Source organism: Aulonocara stuartgranti, assembly GCF_965226115.1.
Source record: "Aulonocara stuartgranti genome assembly, chromosome: 9".
Taxonomy (NCBI): Eukaryota; Metazoa; Chordata; class Actinopteri; order Cichliformes; family Cichlidae; genus Aulonocara; species Aulonocara stuartgranti.
The window spans coordinates 20,705,872-20,730,350 of NC_138960.1; the positions used below are offsets into that span (position 1 = coordinate 20,705,872).

The window sequence follows — 24,479 nt, forward strand, 5'->3', positions numbered from 1 at the left end:
GGCAGAATGCTGACACAGGTTCCCCTTGTCACATTGCAGTCGCTTACAATTTACTGCACTAAGGATAGCAGAGGCAGTTTTTCCCACCTTTTCTCTACTGTGTTCTGGTGACTGGTTTATCGTTAACTGTCCGCTACTTAAAGTAATGTTCTGTTTTGTTTTTATTGTCAGCTGGAAAAGCAAACCTGTTAATCCTTGTGCACCTGTCCTAGTCTGGAAGTAAAATTACAGTGATTTATTTTTCCTTCCCATTGTAAATTCAAATTGGGAGCCTGGCCAAACCCTAAGACACCATCTAACTTCTGTATATTTACGTAGCCTCAATTATCCATGCTGGCTTCATGCCAGACTTTATTGACACATTCTCAGTTCGTGAACTGCTGTATTGTTTTTGCACCTATGGTTATCAGCATGGAATGGAGACATTTGCTTCCCCTTTGTTTATGCTGAGCAAGCTGTAATATCCCAGTTGGTTCCTTGGGGGTGTCACTTTTCAAAGCGAGTCTGCAAGAATGCAACTATAAAGGATAGAGGTAGAGCATGAAGAGACAGGGTTGTCCCTGCTGTAGCTTATAACAGTGAAGAATGACTCAGTCATGGACTCCCAGCTGCAGAAGACTCTTCCCTGTTAATGGATAATCACTGTTTGCACTGTATTAGTTCGGTATCTGGTGGAAATCTCAGTCAAAATATGTTCAGAGACTGTGTGACATGTGTGTCACGGTATACTGGAATGTGTGTTATGTAAACATGGTATGGTTGTGAATTACAAAAGTCTGGGTTAAGGATTTTGGTAACAGCTGATATGACAACTGGAAATATAATACTTACCCTAAAGAAATGCCTAAACGAACATCTTTAAAACATGTTTTTCCTTGACCTTTGTATTTGTTGAAGGTGAAAAACTTGCTTTTTAAAAAATTCCTGTCATGGTAACTTTCCTTCTGTGTTTTAGGTCCTGTGAAAAGATGAATGTCGTCAAAGAAAACAGAGACCTGGCCTGTTTCTATACTACCAAACACTCCTGGAGGGGAAAGTAAGAATGCAACTTTTGTTTTGTTTTTCTTTTTTTAGACTCACAAATAGTATTTCAGTGTCTTCGGTATATTTTGTTTCAGATGTTATGCGTATAATTTCACAAAACAGTGGATCTAAAGCGGAAATGTCCCCAAATTATCACTTAGATCTTTCTTTATTTTTGGCTTCTTTATCTTGGGAAAATATAGGGGGTCATGCATGAAAAGCTGCTTTACTAAATGATAGAGCTAGTGTTCTTTTTCTGTCAAACATTGTAGGTGGTAATGAGTGCCTATCAGGAGATTAAACAACAGTAAACACTGTATTATATCTTGGCTGGGACAAGACATCAAACATTTTTGTTATGTCAAGAGCCTATTGGACTGGGGAAACATGCCTTCTTTCATGTTTACTGCCTACCTTATAAAAATTATAAGCTAATGTGTTTTATGTGTGTAGAAAAGTTAAGATACCCAACTGATTTTTATCCTAACTATGCCTTTAGGAACTAACTGAGCCACTGTATGTTAATGCATTTTTAAAAGGAGATTAAAAACGGTTATGATGTAATACAATACAATGAAGCCAACGTACTTATCTGTGAACATGTATCTGATTAGCCCCCAAAGTCCATCATACACCGATTTATGGGACATTATACAGCATTTAAGTTGTGTCAGTGTGCAAATTGAACCCTTAAACCGGCAAATGTGTAAAACTAGTAGCTGCCCTGTACTTGGAAGCCCTCAAAGCTAATAGAAAGGACAAGTCCTAGTTTGAGCAGTCAGGAGGTGGGATCACATTACCAATACTTGCTTTCTAAATGCCTTTGTCCCATTAAGGCCTGCTATTGACCTGGGAAACTTAAGCAGGGCTGCAAAGCATTAGCCATCGTCAGAGGTTCATCCACTAATGCTTCTTGAAGTGTCCGGCAGAAACGCGCGTTGATGTACGATGACCCCTACAGTGAACACATCCAGTGGCTCTTTTATGCTCTGAGGAATCTTGTTGGTGTGGGAAGCATAAGTGAATATCCTATGATTGAGCATTTCTATCCTCATAGTCTCTTCACATCTTTTTGGGAATGGTTTTCTGAGCAGGGAAAATTTGAATCGTATGTAATGGCCTTTTCATTCATCCCATGTTAGCTGAACATCTATGGGAGACTTGGGACGAATATGTTTGCTAGTGCTCTACACTGCCATCACAAGAAAGCCAGAGCTCATTTTCCCAGATATGATTTAAACTCAATCCTAGACCAGAGGTCAGCAGCTCTTCTTCTAATAGAAGAATCTGTTAGAAGAGGCTTTTTAAAAAAAAAAGAAAACATTGACCAGAAAATTATTTGTGACTGGCCTGTTATGATTATTTGGTACTTTTCATCGCAGCTATGAAATCATAGAAATTTAATAAAATAAGATGTTTACTTTTCTTATGAAACAATTTTGAAGTTGTGGTAAAAAATAAATATGATCATGTTTGGGATTATTTTGAAATGGAGTAACTGTGAAGTTAGGCAGGGCATTTCATGCAACATGAATGAAATGTATTTGTACTACTGCAATTTGACAGTAAATGCAACATATAGTAGCCAAATGGCTTTAAAACAAAAAATAAAAATAAAAGATGTTTTAGATTTCATATAATTTTGTCAAGCTGCAACTAAAGCATACCAGTGAGCCATAAGCATTGTTGGTTTAAAAAATCTGTTTACATGTTCTTAAGTATTTTTTTTCCTGATTTCACCCTTCTTATGCCTGAGCAACACGAGGATCCAATTTAAGGTCCTTTTAGTGGTTTATCGGACTTGCAAGGCTCACGTCATGACCCTCCTGACCCAAGTTAAATGCAGGTCATTAGGTCAATGCTTTAGTGAACAGGAATTTCTATCCTTATAGTCTCTTCCCATCCATACGGGAATGGTTTTCTGAGCAGGAAAAGTATGTGAATCACATGTAATGGCCTTTGTAAACATAAATTGTTGCCATCAACATTTGAAGGTCACTTTACTGACTCACTGAGGAGAGTGAGAGAAAGTGACAGAAAGTTAAGAGTAGGGCGGCAGAGAATTATGCGAGTGGGTGATCACAGAGAAATGAAAATGAAACTTGAGCTGGTGCTTGTGTAACCCATTTCTGTGCCTCAGACAGAAAACGTAGACAACCTGAGATTGAGTTGAGCAGTCTCTCTGGTGCAAGTCAAACGCAGTTTAGAGGATCTGCCACACAGGGCTTTGATAGATCAGCAGAGAGAAAGATTCTCATTAGGGTGCAGGTTTTCATCTTGCTTTATACCAGCTTTATTGTGGGTGGCTTTTGTCTTTAGTGGGTAGTGAGAAATATCTTATACCATTTGGTTTTAACCAACCAATTAAGCACTTTTTTGCCACACCACGAAGCATGCCAAGGAATGATGTTCTTGGTTTTATTTAATTATGCAATTGCAATACCCGCAGTAAGAGGAAGCTGTTTCAGGTTGCCACAGGAGTGCCTCAGAGTCACACTCTAATGTGTGATAGAGACAGACTTTGTGACATGTCATGTGACATTGCCAGTTGCCTTACAGAAGGAATAAAAGGACAAATTGTCAGTTAATCAGTTTGTTTTTGCCAAAACATCACAGTTAAGGAAAAAAATAAAATTAAAAAAAGATTTAATAAAGAAGATATGTGAGTTGTTGCATTTATCCATTTTCAAATGAAACCCTTTTCTCAGAACTTTAATTATTTCTTATAACTTTTGGTTGGTTTTCTATTTTTTGTTTAACTTTTTTTTTTCTTACACTTTACTAAATCATCTCCATCAACCCCTTTTTTAACAGCACTGTGCTACAAACTGACTTCCTATAGGCAAAGCTTGCAGAAATAGAGACTTAAGGAAAGTATAAATAAATGGCTCAAATTGTCTGTAAGAGAGCCTTCATGCACTTTACCAATTACAGTAGGACAGCCCTTATGTTTTATTTATAGAACTGCAGTAAATCTACAGCGTAGGCTATGGCTTAGCTGTGTACCATATGCTGTACCTGATGTGTACCTTCCCAGAAATGTAACTGTACATCCCAGTGATGCAGACCTCCACTGTGATTGGTCTGTTTGGTAGTAAACACAGTTTATTGATTAGCACAAAGATGATTTCGCAGTGAAACAAAATGTATTAAGCTATTACTGTATCTGTCTTCCTCAACTTCCTCGACTTCCTCAAATGGAATACTTTGTATTCTGCCAGTGTAGACAGATGGAGGTTTTCCTCATAATAGCTCTAACAGTCCATATACGCAGGGCCGGTTGTTCAGAGTCTCTCCTTCCTCCATTTCAGTAAAAGTAACTGTTCAAGAGTTTCTCAAAGTTCAGTGTGAATGGCTCAGTTTCGCTTGTGATGGCAGAGCGATACAAACACACCAGCACACTAGCATAAATGTCGCTCATTACTTAAGGGATTCAACACAGTACTATAAATCAGGCATTCGCTTTCCAGTGTGGACACAGGGATTGGGCCAGAGACAATATTTGTGGTCTTTTCTGCAGGGATGGTGGTGGGAAAAATTAAAAAAAAAAGAAAAGGTTTTGTTTCTGTATTTTTGCCCGCTTCCTTTTTTACACATTTCAGATTCAGTTTCAGATTTACTAACAGTGATGAAAATCTCGTAGTCTTGAGTTCACTCACTGTTGCTGTAGAGTTTTCCACTGAAATATGCTTGTGAACATGATTTAGTCAAATCTTGTGACTAGTTTTAGAGAGTATTAGATTAAGATGTTTCCCTGACTTTTTACACAAATTGATTTTCTTTTATAGCTTGCTTTATATTTGCAAGTGTAGCACCTCTATTCAGTCTTTTGAAAAACTAGGCTCACCCTTACGGCTTCCACAGGAATTAAAATTTTAAATGTCATCCAGGAGCTGTGTGAGCACCGTTTTGACAGTGTTATCATTTTGGTGTGTGTTAATACAGTGCCACAATCTCTGTTTTTTGTTATTCAGTTTAAAGCAGTCATTTTCTTATTGCTAGTACAGCTATGCATCTTTTTCACCGTTAAAATTCTGTGTTTATACTTGGGGTCTTGTCATTGCCTCCCTTCATAGTATTATAGTTTTGGAGCGCACTCTATTCACTGCTTTCTGCATCTCTGTTATCCAGTGTTTATGTTGAGTCTTGTACGAAAGATTATTTTGTGTTGCCCTACTAACAACTCTTAAGCTCAGATGTCTTCGTGAGAAATGGAGCACGTTTTAAGGAGAGACGGTTGAGAAGTGTTCAGTCACATACGGTACAGGAAGTTGCCTAATGGGAAGATTATGAAACCTTAGTAATGGAGAGAGGAGAATGGTGATTATATCTGTGGTGTAAACTGTACCTGTTTTTGCTTCTATTACCATGATGGATGGCTAAACACATGATTGTTCCAGGTCTTGGCCAGTTGATTTTCATACCTTTGTATGAATGTAAATCTGAAATTCAACAGCATATGTTTAAAATGTTTTTAAAGGATTCTTGCAAAAGTGCTTTAAAGGTTGTTTAATATAATAGGAATAATCATTCTCATAATCTCTGCATAGTACTGCATAATAATCATTCTAATAATCTGCTCTCCTAAATTGATCTGAGTTGTACTTCATCTTACATTGTGTATTCATTTCTTCCTGTTATTGTGTGCTTCATCCTGAAAGTCAGTTCTTGTTAAGTCTTTATTGTTTCATTTAAGATAATGGCATTGACATTTACTTGGTTTACTATGCCGTTTCTCGTTTTAATGCTGCTGGCCTCTGTGAGCTACCAAACAAATTTCGTTGTATAACTACAATGACAATAAAGTTCTTTAAGTTTAAGTTTATTTATTAGCAGCTACATTCTACTATTCAACACAGGTTCAATTTAAAGACATGAATTAATTGTTAAATCAGAAAATTAGGCATAAATTTGGCTTTTTTTTTTTTTTTTCCTCGTGTATACCAGATAGAGAAGACTGGATATTGCCTTTGTACCAAGATTGTTTGTTTTTTTTTGTTGTTTTTTTTTTAGTCTATCAGCCCACAGAGAATTAATAATTAACGAAGTTTGTGCTGACATCCAATTCAAGCCATTTGGCACCAAGGTCAAGACATGTAGAGAGCCAGAACCCTGAGATCAGGGCAGACTCATGGTTTTAGACTTCATTCCTTAAAATAACATAATGATGCAAAAGAGGCAGTGGTGTCAAGAGAGATGAAGCAATTTATATAGTTTTCTAAGGGTGAAGCTTCCCAAGAAGGACATGACATTGGTATATAAAGGAGAAGGGGTGGGACAGCCTGAGGGATGAGCCTGAGCCTAATGGCATTGCCTAAAGCAACTGCCTGTCAACTTGTGTTAGTCATTTCATTCATACAGAATTGCAAATGGATTATGTAAAAGTAGCCACTAATATTAACTTCCTCTTACTCGGCTTTCTCATTGGACTAGCTCATGTTAACGGGACCTAATGAGGATGTACAAAAAGGAAAGGAACTAAGTCAGCATGTTCAGTCTGCACACTGTACTGTGTACTGTGCAAATATCTTGAGCTACCACTCTTGTCTTTACATTTTGGTTCAAAGAAACCAGACTTTTTGTAATTTTCCTGTAAAAATTTGATGAAACTGAAAAAAAATGAGCAAAGACCGTTGAGCCATTATATATTTAGTGAAGCCTAATCAAAGATGCAGAAATGCTCTCAGGTACCTGTCAAGAAGCCGTTTGTAAGGTACAAAAATGATGAGTAAAGGCTAATATATTCCAGATTACACAAGAGCTGGACTTAAAATCAGTGACAACAAATCTTGTGAAGTGATGAATACAAATTTGAAGTTTTTGACTCAAATCCTTGCATATATGTACATAGGAGGTCAGAGGAGCAGTAAGACAGTGAGTATGTGCAGCCATGGGTAAAACACAGTGTTTGGGAAATTATTAAACGCACAGGTATTCCTACTTTTGGGAAGAATGTCGTGGTTGCCGGACGCTCCAAGAACGTGGGCATGCCCATCGCCATGTTGCTGCACACAGACGGCCGTCACGAGAGGCCCGGAGGTGACGCTACAGTCACAATTTCTCACCGGTAAAACACAGTGATGAAAATGGAACAAGGGCAGCCAACATCCAAAGAAGAACTTTGAATGTCCTTCAAGAAACACAGAGAACTATTAAAAGAAAACTTTTAACGTTCAAGCTGGGTTGAAGAATCAAGGTGCTTGTTCCAAATATGGACTTTAAAGGTCATTAGAATTGTACAAACTCTGTTTTTTTGTTTTTTTTTCTTATGTTGTGTATTTCCATGTATGTGTGCAGGTTTAAATTAGTCTCTTCACCCATTTCCTGTGTTAAAAGCAAAATATGCAGGAATAAGGGTAGCTCAAGACTTATGGAAAGCACATCGATACCAGGTACAATTTATATGTAAACACACTGTGTTTGCACTCTTTCTCTTAATAAACACAGCATAAATAACTTAATTTAAAAATGAAAATGTATGAATTGGGCAAAAACAGCTGAAAATGTTGCTGTTGCCAAAAAACTCCAACCAAGCACATATTGATCTGCCACATTTGACATGTGCACACTGTCAGCGTAACATACTAGAATACTGAGAAATCATAATTCAGCACTTCCTTCCTGTTATGTTAGAAAGCACCACTCATAACTCCTCTTGAATTTGTGTTTTCATCACTATTTAACAATGAGTCATCACAGAATTGCTGAGATACAAAAGGTTGTAACCTTTTGTTGTAATATGTCAGATAATATTCTTAGAACAAAAGCGATTTCGGAGGACGTGCACTTAGACGTGACATGCCCTATATCGAGCCCAATCCCCGCATCACAGATTTAAAGAGATTTATCTGGATTTTCCCTTAAAATTTAAATGCATTCTGTGTATTGCCTATGCGCAAACCTGCCCTAAAATTCAATGAATAACCAAAATTTGCCTCACTGTTTTGTATGGAACCTTGATGACTCACACAGACAAAAATCAAAACCCACTGAAGGCAGTGTGTAAATGTTTGGAAACTACACATTGTTCACGTTCACTGTCGTATAGGGCCAGTGAAGCTTGATACTGTTAGGAGTTAAGGTTTTCCTGTGACTCACAAAACACCTGAAAACAATGTTATGACTATAACTTCCGTTCCCTGAAGGAGTGGAATGAAGTGCAACCCAAATGGTATGGGAAATCATGCTGCTGTATCCTGTATTCCTATTTGGGGAAAAGGGGAACTGACCTAACCAACCTGAATATGGTTGATGCCGTTAGGTAACCCAGTCTTTATAAAGTTACTTTGGTTGAGTCGTCATTGGCTTACAGAGGGCCAAAAATAGAGCTTTTCATTTCACATTATTCTTACCCTCTCACATGTAACGGAGTGGGAATTTTAAGATAAGTTAATGTGGTTCTTTTCAAGGCTGTCAAGATTATCAGGATCTCGCATAATAATAAAAAACCACCACACTTTCGCCCTGTTCCCCACACTCTCAGCGAATATTATGTGACTGCCTGGGTTGGTGTAGGTGTTGCTTCGATGTGTGGTTGGTGATGGGTAGGCTATGTTTCTGACTCATTCCATCTCTGTGTTCCAGGTACAAGCGAGTCTTCTCAGTGGGGACACATGGCATTACCACTTACAACCCAACCACGCTAGAAGTAACAAATCAGGTCAGTATGAATGAGAACGCCTTCATGATGTATGAACCTCTTCTTCTACCTCCAGTGCCTCACAGATGCTTGTGGGATGTGCTGCTCTTGGCACTTTGTGGCCCACATTTTCTAAACGGTTTAGTATCACAGCTCTGAATATATTTTTCTGTGTTTATCGGTGCACAAAATTTGATCCTGCTGTACTGCTGCATCATTGCATCTTATAAGACATTTATCTTTATGCTTCTTGTACATTTGGAAGCACTTGGAAACTTTTTAAATGTTTGAACTGGTCTTTTGATGCTTTAACATGTGTTTAATCCTGTATTTTCACTGTCTATGTCTGTAGTGGACTTATGGAGACATCTGCGGTATTGGCCCGGTAGGAAAAGGTCAGGGCACAGAGTTCAGCCTCACATTCCGTAAAGGCAGCGGCAAGAAGTCGGAAACGCTCAAGTTTTCAACAGAGCACCGGACAGAGCTGCTCACAGAAGCGCTGGTGAGGATAAACACATGGCTAGTACTATAGTACCACCATTGACTGAATAGACTTTACATCCTGACTGAGGTGTTTTGATGTAGCCTATTGTAGCTGTAGTGTCTTAACAAGGTCACTTAATGTGCAATGCACTTTTTTTTTTTTAAGAAATGCAACACTTGGAAGTCACAACGTTTGATGTGCTGTCAGTGTTGTGCAAAGATATGAATCATTGGAACTGTTGTTCTTGTAAAGAATTAAAGTCATTATGCTGAACTAAGCAGCAACAAGTATTTCCTATGGAAGGAGTTGTATTTTTCCATCGTTGAAGTTGTGTTTTACAATTATTAGTCATTAATGATTCAACAGTTAGCTGTGTAAGGTTGCACACTGTTGACTTCCTTATTATTCTTTTTTCACAGCGATTCAGAACAGAGTTTTCTGAGGGGAAGATAACTGGAAGGGTAAGTATTTATTTTTGTGCTTAAAAAAAAAAAAGAGAATAAAGATCAAAATGAAAGTTTGAATATACATTTATATGTACAGAAGTACTGGGCCACCCACACGTCAAACCTACAGGAGCTTCTCAGCCACTGAAACACATGGCATGAAGCTCCTGGTGCACAATTTATGTGCTGATGTTAATGTCAGATGAGGTTTGGAACTCTGCAGTTTGCCAACAGAGCGTTGGCGACTTGCACACATCGTGTACCTCAGCACTCAGTGACCCTAATTTGTAACCTTGTGTGGTCTGCCACTTTGAGTTGTTGTGGTTCTTAAATGCCGCTAGTTTGCAATAATACCACTTACAGCTGATAATGAAATATCTAAGAAGGAAGAAATTTCACAAAATGACTTTGCAACGGTGGCATCCTGTAATTGTACCGTGTTCAAATTCAGTGAGCTCTTTGAAACAACCTATTGTTTCACAATTGTTTGTAAAGGCAGAATGCATGAGTAAATTAGCTGCTTGATTTTATGCAGCAGTAGCAATGGGAATCAAAACACCCACAATTCAAAGATTAAGAGTTGTGGCCCAGGTTTGTCCATATAGCGTAGGTGTACCATTGCTGGGTCATTATATTCAATGTCTTACAACACATGTGCCACATTCTTGGCAGCGCTACAATTGCTACAAGCACCACTGGAGTGACACAAGGAAGCCTGTGAGTTTAGAGGTGACACCAGGCGGCATCGACCAGATCGACCCCCACACTAACCGAGTGGTGTGTTCCTATGATTACCGAAATGTAGAGGGCTTTGTCGAGGTCTCCGATTACCAGGGAGGATTTTGCATCCTTTACGGTGGCTTCAGCAGACTGGTATGTGTTCATAAAGTTTGTGTTTTTGTATATTAAGGAGCTTTTTAAAAATTCATTATTTCTTTAAAAACATATGAGCAAGTTTCTCTTCACCTTCCTTTTCCTTTCTTTCAGCATCTGTTTGCCTCAGAGCATCGAGATGAAATCATTCGCAGTGCCATAGAGCATGCCGGGAACTTTATTGGCATCACTCTTCGATTGAGGAAGGAGGCTCTAACTTTTGAGGGTTTTATGACAGACAGGTTGGGGAAATACAGCTCAGACGAGAGCATAACTTCCCTAGCAGAGTTTGTGGTGCAGAAGATCACCCCTCGACATCCGGTGAGAACGCTCTAGTTTATTTTGCTCTTCTCATTGTTGTAGGGTGGTGGTTGTGAACATTCTATCCAAAAATTGACTAGGTTTCTGATCTGATTATGTAGTGGATTATTTGAAAAATGTGCTGATTTTTTGAGAGTATCATTCATGTTAAGATGTTTGTGCTTTTTGTCTCTTCCAGGAACCCGTTAAGCGCATCCTGGCCCTGACAGAGACGTGTCTAGTGGAGAGAGACCCCGCTTCGTACAACATAGTCACCATCAAACCCTTTGGAGAGGTGAGCCTTAACTCAAAAGCATATTGTGTGCAGCTGTAATGAGAGGTAAATGTTGTTGTTTTTTTTGCTTCATTATATATTATTATTCTAAACTATCCCCTCCCACTCTCTTTTGGGCATTCTCGCTCTGTCTCATCTCCCCTCAGATATTTGCTCTCATCTGTGATGTGGAAAATCCTCAGGTGTTTACTGTAGAATTTATCCGAGGTCAGATCAGGAAGTTCTCCTCCACAGAAAGGTACGTTCGACAGTGTTTTTTGTCACGCTAAATTTCAGTTAGAATTTTTTTCTCTTTAACCGTAATGGCACATCGATCAGGCATAACATTATGACCACTTACAGGTGAAGTGAAGAAGTGAATAACATTAATTATCTCTTAATCAAAGCACCTTCTAGTGCAGGGGTGGGCAATTCCAGGCCTCGAGGGCCGGTGTCCCTGCAGGTTTTAGATCTCACCCTGGGTCAACACACCTGAATCACATGATTAGTTCGTTATCAGGCCTCTGGAGAACTGCAGGACTTGTTGAGGAGCTAATTTAGCCATTTAAATCAGCTGTGTTGGTCCAAGGACACATCTAAAACCTGCAGGGACACCGGCCCTCAAGGCCTGGAGTTGCCCACCCCTGTTCTAGTGTGTGGGATATATTAGGAAGCAAGTGAATGTTTTTCTTTTTCTTCAAAGCTGATGTGTTAGAAGCCAGAAAATTGGCAACACTAAGGATTTGTGAATTTGCCGAGGGCAACATTGTGATGGCTAGATGGCTGGGTCAGAGCATCTCCAAAACTGCAGCTCTTCTGGGGTCTTCCCCAGCAGTGAAGGTTGGCCGGTGTGGTCTGATCCAACAGATGACCTTCTGTAGCTCAAATTGTTCCGATAGAAAGGTGGCAGAATAGGAGGACAGCGAGGAGTTTGAGGTGTTGACTTGGCCTCCAAATTCCCCCGATCTCAGTCCAATCGCACATCTGTGGGATGTGCTGGACAAGCGAGTCCGATCCATGGAGGCTCCACCTTAAAGGATCTGTTGCTAATATATTAGTGCTAGATACCACAGCACACTTTCAGGGGTCTGATGGAGTCCATGCCTCGACATTTCAGGACTGTTTTGGCAGCAAAAGTTGGCCCAACACAATATTAAGCAGGTGGCCATGATGTTATGTGTGATCCGTGTTTTCTATCCGTGATCTCTAAGTTAATTTATTTTTCCGGTGCCACTCCCTCTGATCATTAGTGCATTTTGCTGAGTCTGTCTGTACGTGCGCTTGTAGGGACTCCCTGTTAGCCAGCTTACTTGATGGAGTCAGAGCATCAGGCAACAGAGATGTGTGTGTCAAGATGGCTCCCACCCAGCGAGGACAGAGATGGGGGCTACTGAGCATGCCTGTGGATGAAGAAGTGGAGAGTTTGCATCTCAGGTTCCTGGCAGCACCTCCCAGTGAGTCAGACCCCTTTGTCTCATAAAATCTGATACAAATTCATGGATCTTGTTTTTGATCTGCTCTACAGTCATATTTAAATGTTAATATTTTACACAGTAGTGTAAGTGGTGCTTCTTCGGTGGCACTGATGATATTTTCCTCAACCTTTGATTTTTATGAAAAATGTAATTGACATTACATTTTTTCCCCTTAATGTTTTTTTTCACTAATTCCTTGTCTCACTAATTTTAACAGAATTATTATACATGACGTTAAAAACCGGCACCACGCGGTGTCTTAAGTACAGCCACACAGACCTTTAAAACGTTCCCTGACCAAACTGCTTATCACATGCCCCTCCCGTCCCCCACGCCTTTCCAAAATGAGATATTTGGTTTTGCGTGTGTCACACATTATCTCTAACTTGAACCTGCATCCCTGTATTCACACTGGCGTCCCACTGTGATTGAGTCCGTTTTATTTCTTTGGTTTTTCTGATCACTGTTATTTGTACAACCGAGGATGACACTGTTAACATCTCCATGGAGCGATTGTGAGAAAAAGTGTTCTGGTTACTCTTGTTTTCACCCGCCTCTCTATGATCGCCAGCCTTCCAGCGTTGCTGCTGAGATAGACAGACACACTTTTGTTTGGTCAGACAGCACATCCTATTAATTTCTTTAACATTGCTTCCTCCCTTTTCCCTTTGCTTAGATGGAAATTTTGCAGATGCAGTATTCAGATTCAATGCCAACATATCCTACAGTGGAGTGCTGCATGCAGTAACCCAAGATGTGAGTGGATTTATTTTCTGTATGATTAATCTCTATGCATTTGCCTAAACAGGAGTCACAGTAATTTCTTTGTATGTCTCCTTTTTCATTCTCTCCAGGGTCTTTTCTCTGAGAACAAAGAGAAGCTCATCAACAATGCCATCCTGGCTCTTTTAAGCCAGGATACAGAGCTGCCGGCTCTTAATACTGAACTGGAAAGTCATTTTCAGGCCATACGACGCTTGGTGGCATCTAAGGCTGGCTTTCAAGCTTTCACCCAGCTGCCAAAGTAAGATTGTCCACATATGTACTTTTGCCCATCTCCTTTTACTTGCTGAAAGTATACATTTGAGCTGCTGGTAACAGGCATGCTCTGTCATTCCAAGGTCTGGTCAAGGGTCTGGACTCACAGATGCAACGTAAATATGAATCCATACATCTCAGTCTGCCCTTTCTCTGTATTTCATATCCTTCTTGATCTTTTTCCACAGTCTGTCCTAGCTGTCTATCAGCCTTCTTCTTTTATCTTTGTTCTGCTTTCATCTCAGGCTGTACGATGAGCACTTCTAAAGGGAGGTTGTGTTGCTTCACTTTGTTCGGTCGAGCTGTCTGCCTCGATTTGTCTTGACCTTCCACCATCCCCATGTCCTCCTCTCATTTTTGCGCCTTCATCTCTCTCCCTTTATCGGCTTCGGTCATTCTGATCTTTACATTTCTGTATTGCCAGGAGCCTTGCAGTCTTCCGGGGTCACTGAGATGTATGAGAGGAACTGTATTTACTGTTTATTCCTTGTTCCCTGTGAAGCAAATGAGCCAGAATTGGTTATCCTGAGAGATTCATTGCTAGCGTAGCTTGGTGTTTCCCTGCCAGATTCACAATACACACACTGTGCTAAATAAACAATAAACTCTTTCCTGAAAGATGGCTGAAAAGCACGAGAAACAACAAGCCACCTCTGAAGCAATGAATTCTTTGTGTATCCAACCCCAGACCTGTTTTTATAATGTATGTAAAAAAAAAACAAAACACAAAAATAATACTGTTTCTGTTCCTGTTAACTTTACGTTGAATGTTTAGTTGTGTTTTTAAATCTGCTAATTTGTCTGTGTGTTTTAGGTTCAGGGAAAAGTTGGGAGTAAAGACGGTAAAAGCTTTAAAAAGGAACAACAATGGCGTGACACATGCTGCTATAGACATGCTCTGTGCTCTTATGTGTGTAAGTCACCTAAGTATGGAGATGTCAAACATATTTAAACCCATGGTAAAAAGAAAGCACTCGTCTTTCAAGTCTAAGGACAAGGTTTTGGACAAGTCCAGACCTTAGCGTGATTGAAATGTTGCTGCGGGCCTTTAAGAGAGCTGTGCGTACACAAATGCCCGTAAAGCTCATTGAATTGAAACAATGCTATAAAGAAGAGTGAGCAAATATTCCTCCACAACATTTAAATAATTTAAAATTTTGTAAAGACCAGATGATTTTTTTCCCCCCACTGTGTCCTGTTACATAAAAAAATTAGAGTTGATAGAGGGTGCACTTTCTTTTTGCTATGACTGTACAGGGACATGGAGTTTGCAGTTTGACTGAGATTTTTTTTTCTTTGATCTTTTTCTCCAGCCGATGCATGATGATTATGACCTGAGGCAGGAGCAGCTGAACAAGGCCTCGCTGCTATCCTCCAAGAAGTTCCTTGAAAACCTTCTTGAAAAATTCATTACTAATGTGGTACATGTCTTTTTATTGTCAGCAAGCTGTTTTTCTCTCCTTTTTTCTGAAGCTCAGGCATACAAGGACATTCATAACTTTTTTGTATTTAAAAAATCACATCATATATACTATGTTTCTAATGTTATTTCTCTTTTTCTCATATTTTCCAGGACCATGGAACAGGAGCTTTGGTCATCAGCTCTTTGTTGGACTTTTTAACCTTTGCACTCTGCGCCCCCTACAGTGAAACCACTGAGGGGCAGCAGTTTGACATGCTGCTTGAGATGGTCGCCTCTAATGGGCGAACACTTTTCAAGCTATTCCAGGTGGGTAACTTGACAAGCAAGAAACTAAATGGAGAGGAAAGTAAATTAGGAATACTGTCAACAATTAGTCTGATTAAGACAAAAATGTAAAATATATTGAATGGTGATGTTCGTTTCTTTAGCATCCTTCTATGGCTATAGTGAAGGGAGCAGGTCTGGTGATGAAAGCTATTATTGAGGTAAGTCTTTTTGTAGGTGCTATACAGTGACGTCTGGATGTGTTGCGCCTCAGGATTTATGATAATAACCAACTAAGCTTTATTTACATTCAGGAGGGAGACAAGGAAATAGCCACCAAGATGCAGGAGCTGGCCTTGAGTGAAGGGGCGCTGCCGAGACATCTGCACACATCTCTGTTCACCATTAGTGCAGACCAGCGGATGCTTACCAACAGGTCTGATCTCAGTAAACATGAACACTGACACATAGTAATGTCGTTTTTTTCTTATCTTTTTGCTGCTGCAGGTTTTTCCTCTACTGTATTTGTATTTCAGTAAAAATCTATGCAGATAAGCATCATAGGACAGAATTTTACTTGTTACTGGTGATAAATATCTGCCAATAAATGATGTTTCTCAGGCAACTCAGTCGTCACTTGGTGGGACTGTGGACAGCAGAGAACCCTGTAGCAATAAACCTTCTCAAGAGGATACTGGTAAGCCGATTTCAGACTCTTAGAAGAAAAAAAAAAAATTGATGCCGTTCCAATACTCATGCCAGAAGCTTTTAGTGTGATGATGGTAATAGCCTGTACTTTTTGCTGGCAGCTGAGGTAGCTTGTTTAAAGTCTTCATTTATTTCATTTCGGCTTGTTCATCTCTATGCTTGTAGCCAACAGGCCTGTTGGCATACCTGGACAGTCCTGACCCTGTCCCAGAGAAAGATGTGGACAGAATGCACGTCCGTGACAACTTGAAAATCGCTACGGTATGTGGACAGACATGCACCTTAATGTAATGGAGTCAGTAAAAAATAAAATGTTTGCCATCTGTAATTGTTTTTATATCTTTGTTTCCCACAGGACCAGCTGAATCGAAACAAGGTGCCTGAATGGCAGCGGATAGCAGGAAAAGCAGCCAAAGAAGTGGAGAAGTTTGCCAAGGAGAAAGCTGATCTCGTGCTGATGCACTGGAGAGATAAAATGGGCATAGCCCAGAAGGAGGTGAGAATGATATCTTTTAATTTGTAAAAAGACTTCATGGCTGTTTAACCTCTGAGCTATCAAAAGAGCTGCTGCTGCAAGTGTGTTCTGCTCAGGTTGCTTTAACTTTCATCTTTTTCTATTCTCGTGCTGATGCTGAATAGTGCTGCAGAATCCAAAGACAAACTCAATGGCAGACTTTCCACTTGCTGCTGGTATTTTGCATGTATGGCAGTTAGAGCTTTGCTGCAATCACATTTGACCTTTCTTTGAAAAATATGTGCCTCAGTTATATGCTCTATACACTGCTTGTGCTCCTTTCATATGTGTTTGCCATAAATCTTTTATTTAGGTATGGAGAAAATTTTGCTTAACTCTTTGTATGGCGAGGTGCAGAATGCGAAGGGTTACCGCTTACTCTTAAGGAAAACCTCTGTTTGGATGCGTGGTGTTTCAGTCTGAACACAAATAGGTGTTTTGTTTTGTTTTTGTACACCCAAAAAATATTTGGGTGGGTCAAGATTGGTGGTGACAGCCACCAAGCTATATCAGGTATTGCCTGCTCCTTGTGCACCCTAAATCAAGACTCCCTTAAAAATAAAATGAAGTTACGTTTCTTCTCTTTCTGTTTCTCTGGCTGCATGATAATCACCCCAGATTTACTGAACAGAGAAGTACAGTGATTGGTTTGCTTTCTCTGTGAATCACGGCCACCTTTTTATTTTTGGATTTGTTACTGTTTTTCAAATGAGTATAATTACAAAATTAGTCATGCAGTACTACAGAAATCTTGTGTAAAGTCATCTATTAAATCACAGATTTAGTTGTAAATTTTATGACTCTCACTTTGTATATTAATAGCATCGTGATCTTGTGACCCTTTAGCTGCAATTCATCTGTTTGATCTGAGGAACAATAATCTCTCTGTGTGTCTCCACTCCTCCCTCCCCTTGTCTTGTGTGGTTTCTCTGCTGTCAAAATTTGCAGCAGGACAGAAATAACCTGGTAAGTAGGACTGACCAATGGGATCCTTTTTCCATTCTCTCCATGTTCTTTCTCTCGATTAAACCATTTTTCATCTTCACGAGACCCATCAGGCGTGTTTTTGTTTGGTTTCGTGTTATTTAGTCGGGCAGTCGCATCTTGACATCCAAAAGGGATTTCCAGGAGTCTTAAAATAGAACCCAGGAAAAAAGTGTGATGAAAGAGCACGTCATGTCTTTTCTTCTCCTTTTGACAACAGAGGGCATGTTCAGGGTGGAGCACAGGCTGAACTGGATCTTTGCAGCTATAAGTATGCTTGTAGCTATATATATGCTTACCTGCATATTTAGTTATCAATAAATAATGACCACACACAGCCTTAAACAATAAGACCTTTACAAATATCCCATGCAGCAGTGTTTTTTAATATCCTTGATGAAATTTCAGAAAAATTGTTGTTATCCTTTCTAGCACCTAAACTACAATGTTTTGCATTCTGAAACTCGGAGTTGGCGGTAGTGCTGTGAAAAGGCACTCATCAAATGCATGAGAACTGTGTTCATAATTTTGAAACCATAAATTAGCTTCACATAGGTATGTAGAGCGTAAACATGCCACAGACCTGGTTCTCCTGAACACACCCAACTTTGGGATCCCACCTTGGTTTTTTGTGTTTGTTTTATTCTGTGTTTGTACGGTTCATTGTTTTGTTTTGTTTTTAATATTTGTGTTTAATTTTTCTAATATCTGACTTCCTCCATTCTAAAAAAACCACCCCAACATGTTATTATCCATTCATTGAATTTCACTTTATTATTCTTTTCTGTCTAAAATGTTGCTCATGTTGTCGCTGTCTTTACCACTCTGTGTGCCGTGATGTGACAGAGCAAACACTGAAGTCTGTGAATAATGTGGAATACCTTACAAAGATGTCCCTTTGTGATTTAATTTCAGAATCCAAACCAAAAACCTGTCATCCTGAGAAAGAGGAGGCAGAGGATAAAGATTGAAGCAAACTGGGAGCTCTTCTACTACAGGTAGAAATTTCTAACTATGGTAACCCAAAATTGCAATCAGATGTGAGTATGGGACCTTCTTTTGCTGTACTTTATTGTGCCAATACTGCACAATAAAGGGGCACCCACACAGGAAGTAACAAGCAGTAATGTGGAGAAATAACCACTAGTTGAGTGAAATATCGGTTACACAACCAGAGCTTAGAATGCTTATTAGTGGCCAGCTGTCATCTTTGAAGTGATGAGCAAGTAAGTTTATATATGGAAACGTTAAAACGTTGTTAGGATGTATGTAGGCATCATAAAGCTTGGCTTGTTGGTATGATCCACTTACATTTTTAAAAGGACATGATCAAGCGTCTCGGTCCTGTTTTTTCATTAAGATTCCAGCTTGACCATGCGCGATCCAACCTCATCTGGAACTTTAAAACAAGGGAGGAACTTCGCGATGCCCTGGAGGGGGAGATGCGTTCCTTTGGCGTGGACCGCGAGCTGGGCAGTGCCACAGTTATCTCCTGGAACCATCAGGAGTTTGAGGTTTGTGCTCAATTACTAGTACGGTTCAGTCTCTGGGCTGTCATTTACTTTAGAAAATCATTTTATAGTAAACTTGTATAATATTTAAATCAAAAGAAAACTGTAGATTGTAAGGTAAAACCAGAAAATTGTAATCCAGTCTTATTCCAGTGGTATGCAGATAAACATGTCATTATTCAAATCCGTGCTCCTATGTGTCATCTTTTTGTTACAGGTGAAATATGAGTGCCTTTCAGATGAGATAAAGATTGGGGATTATTACTTGCGACTGCTGCTTGAGGAGGACGAAAACGAAGAATCGAGTGCTATCAAGAGATCGTAAGATTTTTAACCTCCAAGCGAGCTACGCCCATGTCATTATTCCCTCCCAAATCTATAAAGAGGAGTCATGCTTCCCCTTCGTTGTGTTTTCAGATACGAGTTCTTCAACGAACTCTACCACCGCTTTTTGCTTACACCCAAAGTTACAATGAAGTGCCTGTGCCTGCAGGCACTCGCAATAGTCTACGGCAAGTGCTATGAAGAGATTGGCCCCTTCACTGACACAAAATACATCGTGGGGATGCTGGACCGGGTAAATGCTGGCAAACTCATTTCACTCTGCTTTTGTTTTGTTTAATTACTCCTGAAATCTAACACACGTTTGTCATTAAAGTGTACAGACAGACTGGAAAGAGACAGACTCATACTCTTCCTCTACAAGCTCATTCTCCACAAGGTAAGCTATACAATTAGTCTCTTTGCGTTGCATGCTAATTTAACCCATCGTTTTGTTTTTTCTGTGCATTAATTCCCCTTTCTTCTATAGAAAAACGTGAAGGATGTCATGGACTCAAATGGAGTTCGTATTTTGGTGGACCTGCTCACTTTGGCACATCTGCACACCAGCAGAGCTACCGTGCCGCTACAGGTAAAAAGAAAAAAGAAAGAGGCTAATTGGTTTCTGTTTGTACTTCGTTTTGTTTTTAGATTCTGACTTTAGATGCGACAGTAGTCTTTTTTTTGTTCCAGAAATAACCATATTTAAAAAAGAAGTTGGACGAGTTACCACTGTCGAGCATGATTATCAAGCTGCTTGTCTAAATGTATGGGTGTGATGCGCTCATGCACATACATGATTATACGTGCTCAGTAACAGACTGGCTGTGCCACATAAGAAGCTACCTTATTTCTTATAGTTTCAATGAAATGGTCAAAAAAGCAAGTGCACAGGGTCGAGGTTTAGTTCACAGACTTGAGTTAGCAGAAGTTAAGCCTAGCACAGAGGGATTGTCTCCAGAAGGCTTTGTGACACCAGTCAATGAAAGCAGTAGTGCCCCTAACTCCATTATTCCCTTAGAGTTGTTATGAAGGAGGAGAGTATCCATAGAGGACAAATATTTTTGTAGCAGGCTGTGAAAAGGCTTTGTAAAAACGACAATTGGGATTGACTCCATTTTTTGAACCATCTACAAGTCGCCTACAGAGAGAATGGCATTTTAGCACTTTAACGTCAGCTTCTTCAGCCCCAGAGGTCAGCACTTGTTAAAAAAGGGCTGTAGCATTTTTCTAATTTGTTTGATGAGCTCAACCGCACAGCCAGATGTTTTCAGATGAATTAAAATGGCATTGACTCTTGCGTAACTAATGTTTGCGCAGTTTCAAAGGATGTCTTCAATTTCCACAGAGCAACGTGTTGGAGGCAGCACCAGATATGAAGAGGGAAAGCGAGAAGGAGTGGTACTTTGGTAATGCAGACAAGGAGAGAAGAGGACCTTTCAGCTTTGAGGAGGTTTGTAATTAAAAAATATAACATTAGAATTTTACTTCAATTTTATTTGTAAAGTCATTTTATACAGAGAAGAAAATGCCACAGTACTCAGTGAACTGAAAAACATCCCATCAGTTTTTATCATTTGTGTTAAATCAATAAAACAAAGTACAATTATTAAATAAATTTAATTGAATATAACATTAGTGCATTACCTCAGTTACTGCAGTGCAACATTTTGTTCATTTTTGTTGATCTCATGCAGTTGTCTACATTTATTTCTGTGTGGTTTTGTCTTTGTTTTGAGTTGCTTAGTTTTCAGCTTCTATTTCTGCTCACCATTGTGTTTTATTTATCTTTTTCAGATGCAGGAGTTTTGGAGTACAGGTGTGCTGACAGCAAAGACACGCTGCTGGGCTCAGGGGATGGACGGATGGCGCCCCCTGCAGGCCATTCCTCAATTGAAGTGGTGCCTCCTGGCTACAGGGCAGGCAGTGATGAATGAGTCTGACCTGGCAACCCTCATCCTTAACATGCTCATCACGATGTGCTCGTACTATCCCAGCAGGTGGGACCCATTGAAATTGTCTCTATGGTTGTGTGAGCGCCAAATAAACCACCTGTCCTCTTTTACAACTTTATTTTATGTATTATATACAGTAGGATTTATTAATTGTTTTTCTTTACTCAGGGACCAAGACAATGCCATTATCCGTCCTTTACCTAAGATCAAAAGGATGATTGCTGACAATGCCTGTCTCCCACACATTGTCCAGGTAGTTGCACAATTCGTCTTGAAGTTGTGTCACATGACCAGATGATACTCATCACTGAACTGAATAAAATGCTTGTCTTTGTCCTCTGCAGCTGCTCCTAACCTTTGACCCCATTCTGGTGGAAAAGGTGGCCAATGTTCTGTACCTGGTGATGCAGGACAACCCCAACCTGCAGCGTCTCTATTTGACTGGTGTCTTCTTCTTCATCATGATGTACACAGGCTCCAACGTGCTTCCTGTGGCAAGGTGAAAGCACGGCGCAGTCAGCTGGCAAAATCTTTTCTAGAAAGGAGTTTTATAACAGTTTTGTGTATGTATGTAGTGTTGATACTGATGTCTGTGATTTTTGTCTGATGTCTTCAGATTCCTGAAGTACACTCATCTGAAACAAGCATTCAAATCAGAGGAGGTGAAGTTCCTTATATTTTACAATAGATGATATCCTTTGAATCTTAGATCCTTTTGAAAATGGCATTGACCTGTTGCGCTGTCTTTACAGTCTAAGGGTCAGGACATTGTGCAGCGTAGTGTTCTGGGACCTGTGTTGCCTGAAGCCATGGTGTGTTATCTGGAGAACTACGAGGCCGAGCGATTCTCTGAGATTTTTCTGGGAGAATTTGACACGCCTGAGGCAATTTGGAGCAGCGAGATGAGGTCAGAAGTAGTCTCTGTCTTGCGTAACTAGCTTACTTAAAGATCATGTACAGATAACTGCAGCAACAATAGACATTGTCTAATTTCTGAGAGTTTTAAAAGTTTCTTTTTGAATTCTGTTTCAGGCGGATGATGATAGAGAAGATAGCGGCCCATGTTGCTGACTTTAGCCCCAGGCTGCAGAGCAACACGCGGGCCCTTTACCAGTACTGTCCCATCCCAGTCATTAGCTTCCCTCAGCTGGACAATGAGCTCTTCTGCAACATCTACTACCTCAGACATTTGTGTGACAGCACCCGCTTCCCTGACTGGCCTATCCGAGATGCCGTACGTCAATATTGAAAATTTTCTACTTTTTCTTTTTTGTGTTTAAAATGTTTGGTTTTTAAAAGTATCATGATTTGATTGTCCCTTCAGGTGAAGCTGCTTAAAGACACTCTTGAAGCCTGGAAGAGGGAAGTGGAGAAGAAACCTCCTTCAATGTCTGTGGACGATGCCTTTGAAGTCCTCAACCTCCCCAAAGGACAGGGGCAGTGAGTGTTGTTGTTTTCAAAGTAGCAGGCAACATGCATTACATTTTTTACTATAATCATAGATGTCTATATATAGATAGATACAGGTATATAGAGAGATGTATAGATATATAGAGAATGCTTTGAGTTGCTGTCATTAAATGCACCCTCTTTTTTTGGCTTTTTGTCTTTAGGCACGAAGAGAGTAAAATCAGGAAAGCCTACTTCAGGCTGGCACAGAAGTACCATCCTGACAAAAACCCAGAGGGCAGAGTGCGTACAGTCATCACCAGCTCTACAAAAATGACTTTGCTTAGGTTAAAAGTAATTATGAATTTGATTTCAGCAACTTTTTTTTAATGTGTTTTAGGATATGTTTGAAAAAGTTAACAAAGCCTATGAGTTCCTCTGCACAAAGACTGCGCGAATCGTGGATGGCCCCGACCCAGAAAACATCATTCTCATCCTCAAAGCCCAGAGCATCCTGTTCAACCGGCATAAACAAGGTTTGTTTTTATTGCTGTTTATTCTATCTCCTGTAAAACATAGCCTCGCAGTATGCAAGAAGAGAGAGTGAGAGTTCCTTCAGCTGCAGTCTTTCAGCTAATGCTGCTGATTCTTTCACTACTTCCTCAGAACTGGAGCCTTACAAATATGCTGGTTATCCCATGCTCATCAAAACAATCACAATGGAGACGGAAGATAATCAGCTTTTCTCAAAAACGTCCCCTCTTCTCCCGGCTGCTGCTGAACTCGCCTTCCACACTGTAAACTGCTCGGCTCTTAACGCAGAGGAACTGCGACGGGACAACGGCATTGAGGTATTAAACGTCTTAAAAAGCTGTGAAATATCAGGCAGTTTAAGGGAAATAAAAAATGTACTTCATGTGGTTATGTGTAAGTATGCTGGGGCATGTGGAGAAGCTGTGGTATGTGAATAATGAAATTGTGCTTGTTTTTATTCAGATATTGTTGGAGGCTCTGTCTCGGTGTGTCGCTGTATTAACTGCGTCCAGCAAGCCTGATGACATGGCTGTACAGGTGATGACAAAACACATGATTTCCCTTTCCTTGCAGTCACATTTCTGTATGTGCACATTTTGATCTTGTCATTTTATCACGCTTTCTAAATGCCAATCGTACCACAGGTGTGTGGGCACATCTGTAAGTGCTACAGTGTAGCAGCTCAGTTTGAGGAATGCAGGGAAAAAATCATCGAAATGCCCAATATCATCCGAGACCTCTGTCACATCTTGTACTATGGAAAGGTCAGTCTTGCATCTTCTGTGTGTGCTTTATTCTTCTTTTTCTTTTCAGCAGTTTGAACTAAAAATAGCAATTTCCAATTTTCCTCGCTTCCTCTCAGAGTCTCTCAAAGACTGCAGCCCTGGCGGTTCAGTGCGTCAGCTCCTTTGCGGTGGATTTCTTCCTACAGACCCATCTGTACCACGCTGGTGTGCTTTGGCACCTGCTGGTCTATCTGTTCAACTACGACTACACTCTAGAGGAGAGTGGCGTGCAGGCTAGTCAGGACACAAACCAGCAGGAGGTCGCTAACAACTTGGCCAAACTCAGCCTCATAGCCCTGAGCCGTCTGGCAGGCTACACACCAACGCCACAAAGCCCTGATGGAAACAACCCTGTTTCAGAGACCAATGGCATAGAGGGTACGCCTCCAGAGAACCCCACTATCCGAAAGAGCTTAGCAGCCATGCTGACTCCATACATCTCAAGGAAGCTGGGCACGACATCTCCCGCTGAGGTCAGTTGAATATGTTGCTAAGTAGACATTAATGGACGTTGCTAAGCATCAGTGAGCAGAGGCCAA

The 24,479-nt window shown here is 40.2% G+C and overlaps 1 protein-coding gene across 4 annotated transcripts in view; it reads left to right on the forward strand.

Annotated features, from left to right (window-relative positions):
• dnajc13 (DnaJ heat shock protein family (Hsp40) member C13) overlaps nucleotides 1–24,479 on the forward strand; it is a 31,449-nt gene that overhangs the window by 1,978 nt on the left and 4,992 nt on the right. Inside the window, exons 2-42 of one of the 4 annotated variants that reach the window (XM_082547039.1) lie at nucleotides 956–1,036; nucleotides 8,608–8,683; nucleotides 9,015–9,164; nucleotides 9,566–9,607; nucleotides 10,265–10,465; nucleotides 10,580–10,786; nucleotides 10,965–11,060; nucleotides 11,207–11,298; nucleotides 12,327–12,493; nucleotides 13,191–13,270; nucleotides 13,369–13,538; nucleotides 13,636–13,668; nucleotides 14,367–14,466; nucleotides 14,866–14,973; nucleotides 15,126–15,281; nucleotides 15,404–15,460; nucleotides 15,554–15,675; nucleotides 15,861–15,936; nucleotides 16,113–16,208; nucleotides 16,303–16,443; nucleotides 17,410–17,427; nucleotides 18,361–18,443; nucleotides 18,806–18,959; nucleotides 19,174–19,277; nucleotides 19,374–19,533; nucleotides 19,615–19,677; nucleotides 19,768–19,869; nucleotides 20,626–20,730; nucleotides 21,075–21,277; nucleotides 21,401–21,485; nucleotides 21,577–21,731; nucleotides 21,849–21,894; nucleotides 21,985–22,139; nucleotides 22,265–22,466; nucleotides 22,557–22,672; nucleotides 22,846–22,924; nucleotides 23,022–23,157; nucleotides 23,288–23,472; nucleotides 23,618–23,692; nucleotides 23,800–23,919; nucleotides 24,018–24,413. In XM_082547039.1, coding sequence (XP_082403165.1) covers nucleotides 969–1,036; nucleotides 8,608–8,683; nucleotides 9,015–9,164; nucleotides 9,566–9,607; nucleotides 10,265–10,465; nucleotides 10,580–10,786; nucleotides 10,965–11,060; nucleotides 11,207–11,298; nucleotides 12,327–12,493; nucleotides 13,191–13,270; nucleotides 13,369–13,538; nucleotides 13,636–13,668; nucleotides 14,367–14,466; nucleotides 14,866–14,973; nucleotides 15,126–15,281; nucleotides 15,404–15,460; nucleotides 15,554–15,675; nucleotides 15,861–15,936; nucleotides 16,113–16,208; nucleotides 16,303–16,443; nucleotides 17,410–17,427; nucleotides 18,361–18,443; nucleotides 18,806–18,959; nucleotides 19,174–19,277; nucleotides 19,374–19,533; nucleotides 19,615–19,677; nucleotides 19,768–19,869; nucleotides 20,626–20,730; nucleotides 21,075–21,277; nucleotides 21,401–21,485; nucleotides 21,577–21,731; nucleotides 21,849–21,894; nucleotides 21,985–22,139; nucleotides 22,265–22,466; nucleotides 22,557–22,672; nucleotides 22,846–22,924; nucleotides 23,022–23,157; nucleotides 23,288–23,472; nucleotides 23,618–23,692; nucleotides 23,800–23,919; nucleotides 24,018–24,413 — 4,980 coding nt within the window. In that variant the 5' untranslated portion in view covers nucleotides 956–968. The remainder of the gene's footprint in view (nucleotides 1–955; nucleotides 1,037–8,607; nucleotides 8,684–9,014; nucleotides 9,165–9,565; nucleotides 9,608–10,264; nucleotides 10,466–10,579; nucleotides 10,787–10,964; nucleotides 11,061–11,206; nucleotides 11,299–12,326; nucleotides 12,494–13,190; nucleotides 13,271–13,368; nucleotides 13,539–13,635; nucleotides 13,669–14,366; nucleotides 14,467–14,865; nucleotides 14,974–15,125; nucleotides 15,282–15,403; nucleotides 15,461–15,553; nucleotides 15,676–15,860; nucleotides 15,937–16,112; nucleotides 16,209–16,302; nucleotides 16,444–17,409; nucleotides 17,428–18,360; nucleotides 18,444–18,805; nucleotides 18,960–19,173; nucleotides 19,278–19,373; nucleotides 19,534–19,614; nucleotides 19,678–19,767; nucleotides 19,870–20,625; nucleotides 20,731–21,074; nucleotides 21,278–21,400; nucleotides 21,486–21,576; nucleotides 21,732–21,848; nucleotides 21,895–21,984; nucleotides 22,140–22,264; nucleotides 22,467–22,556; nucleotides 22,673–22,845; nucleotides 22,925–23,021; nucleotides 23,158–23,287; nucleotides 23,473–23,617; nucleotides 23,693–23,799; nucleotides 23,920–24,017; nucleotides 24,414–24,479) is intronic. The other 3 variants (XM_082547040.1, XM_082547041.1, XM_082547042.1) reach the window with 3 other exon arrangements.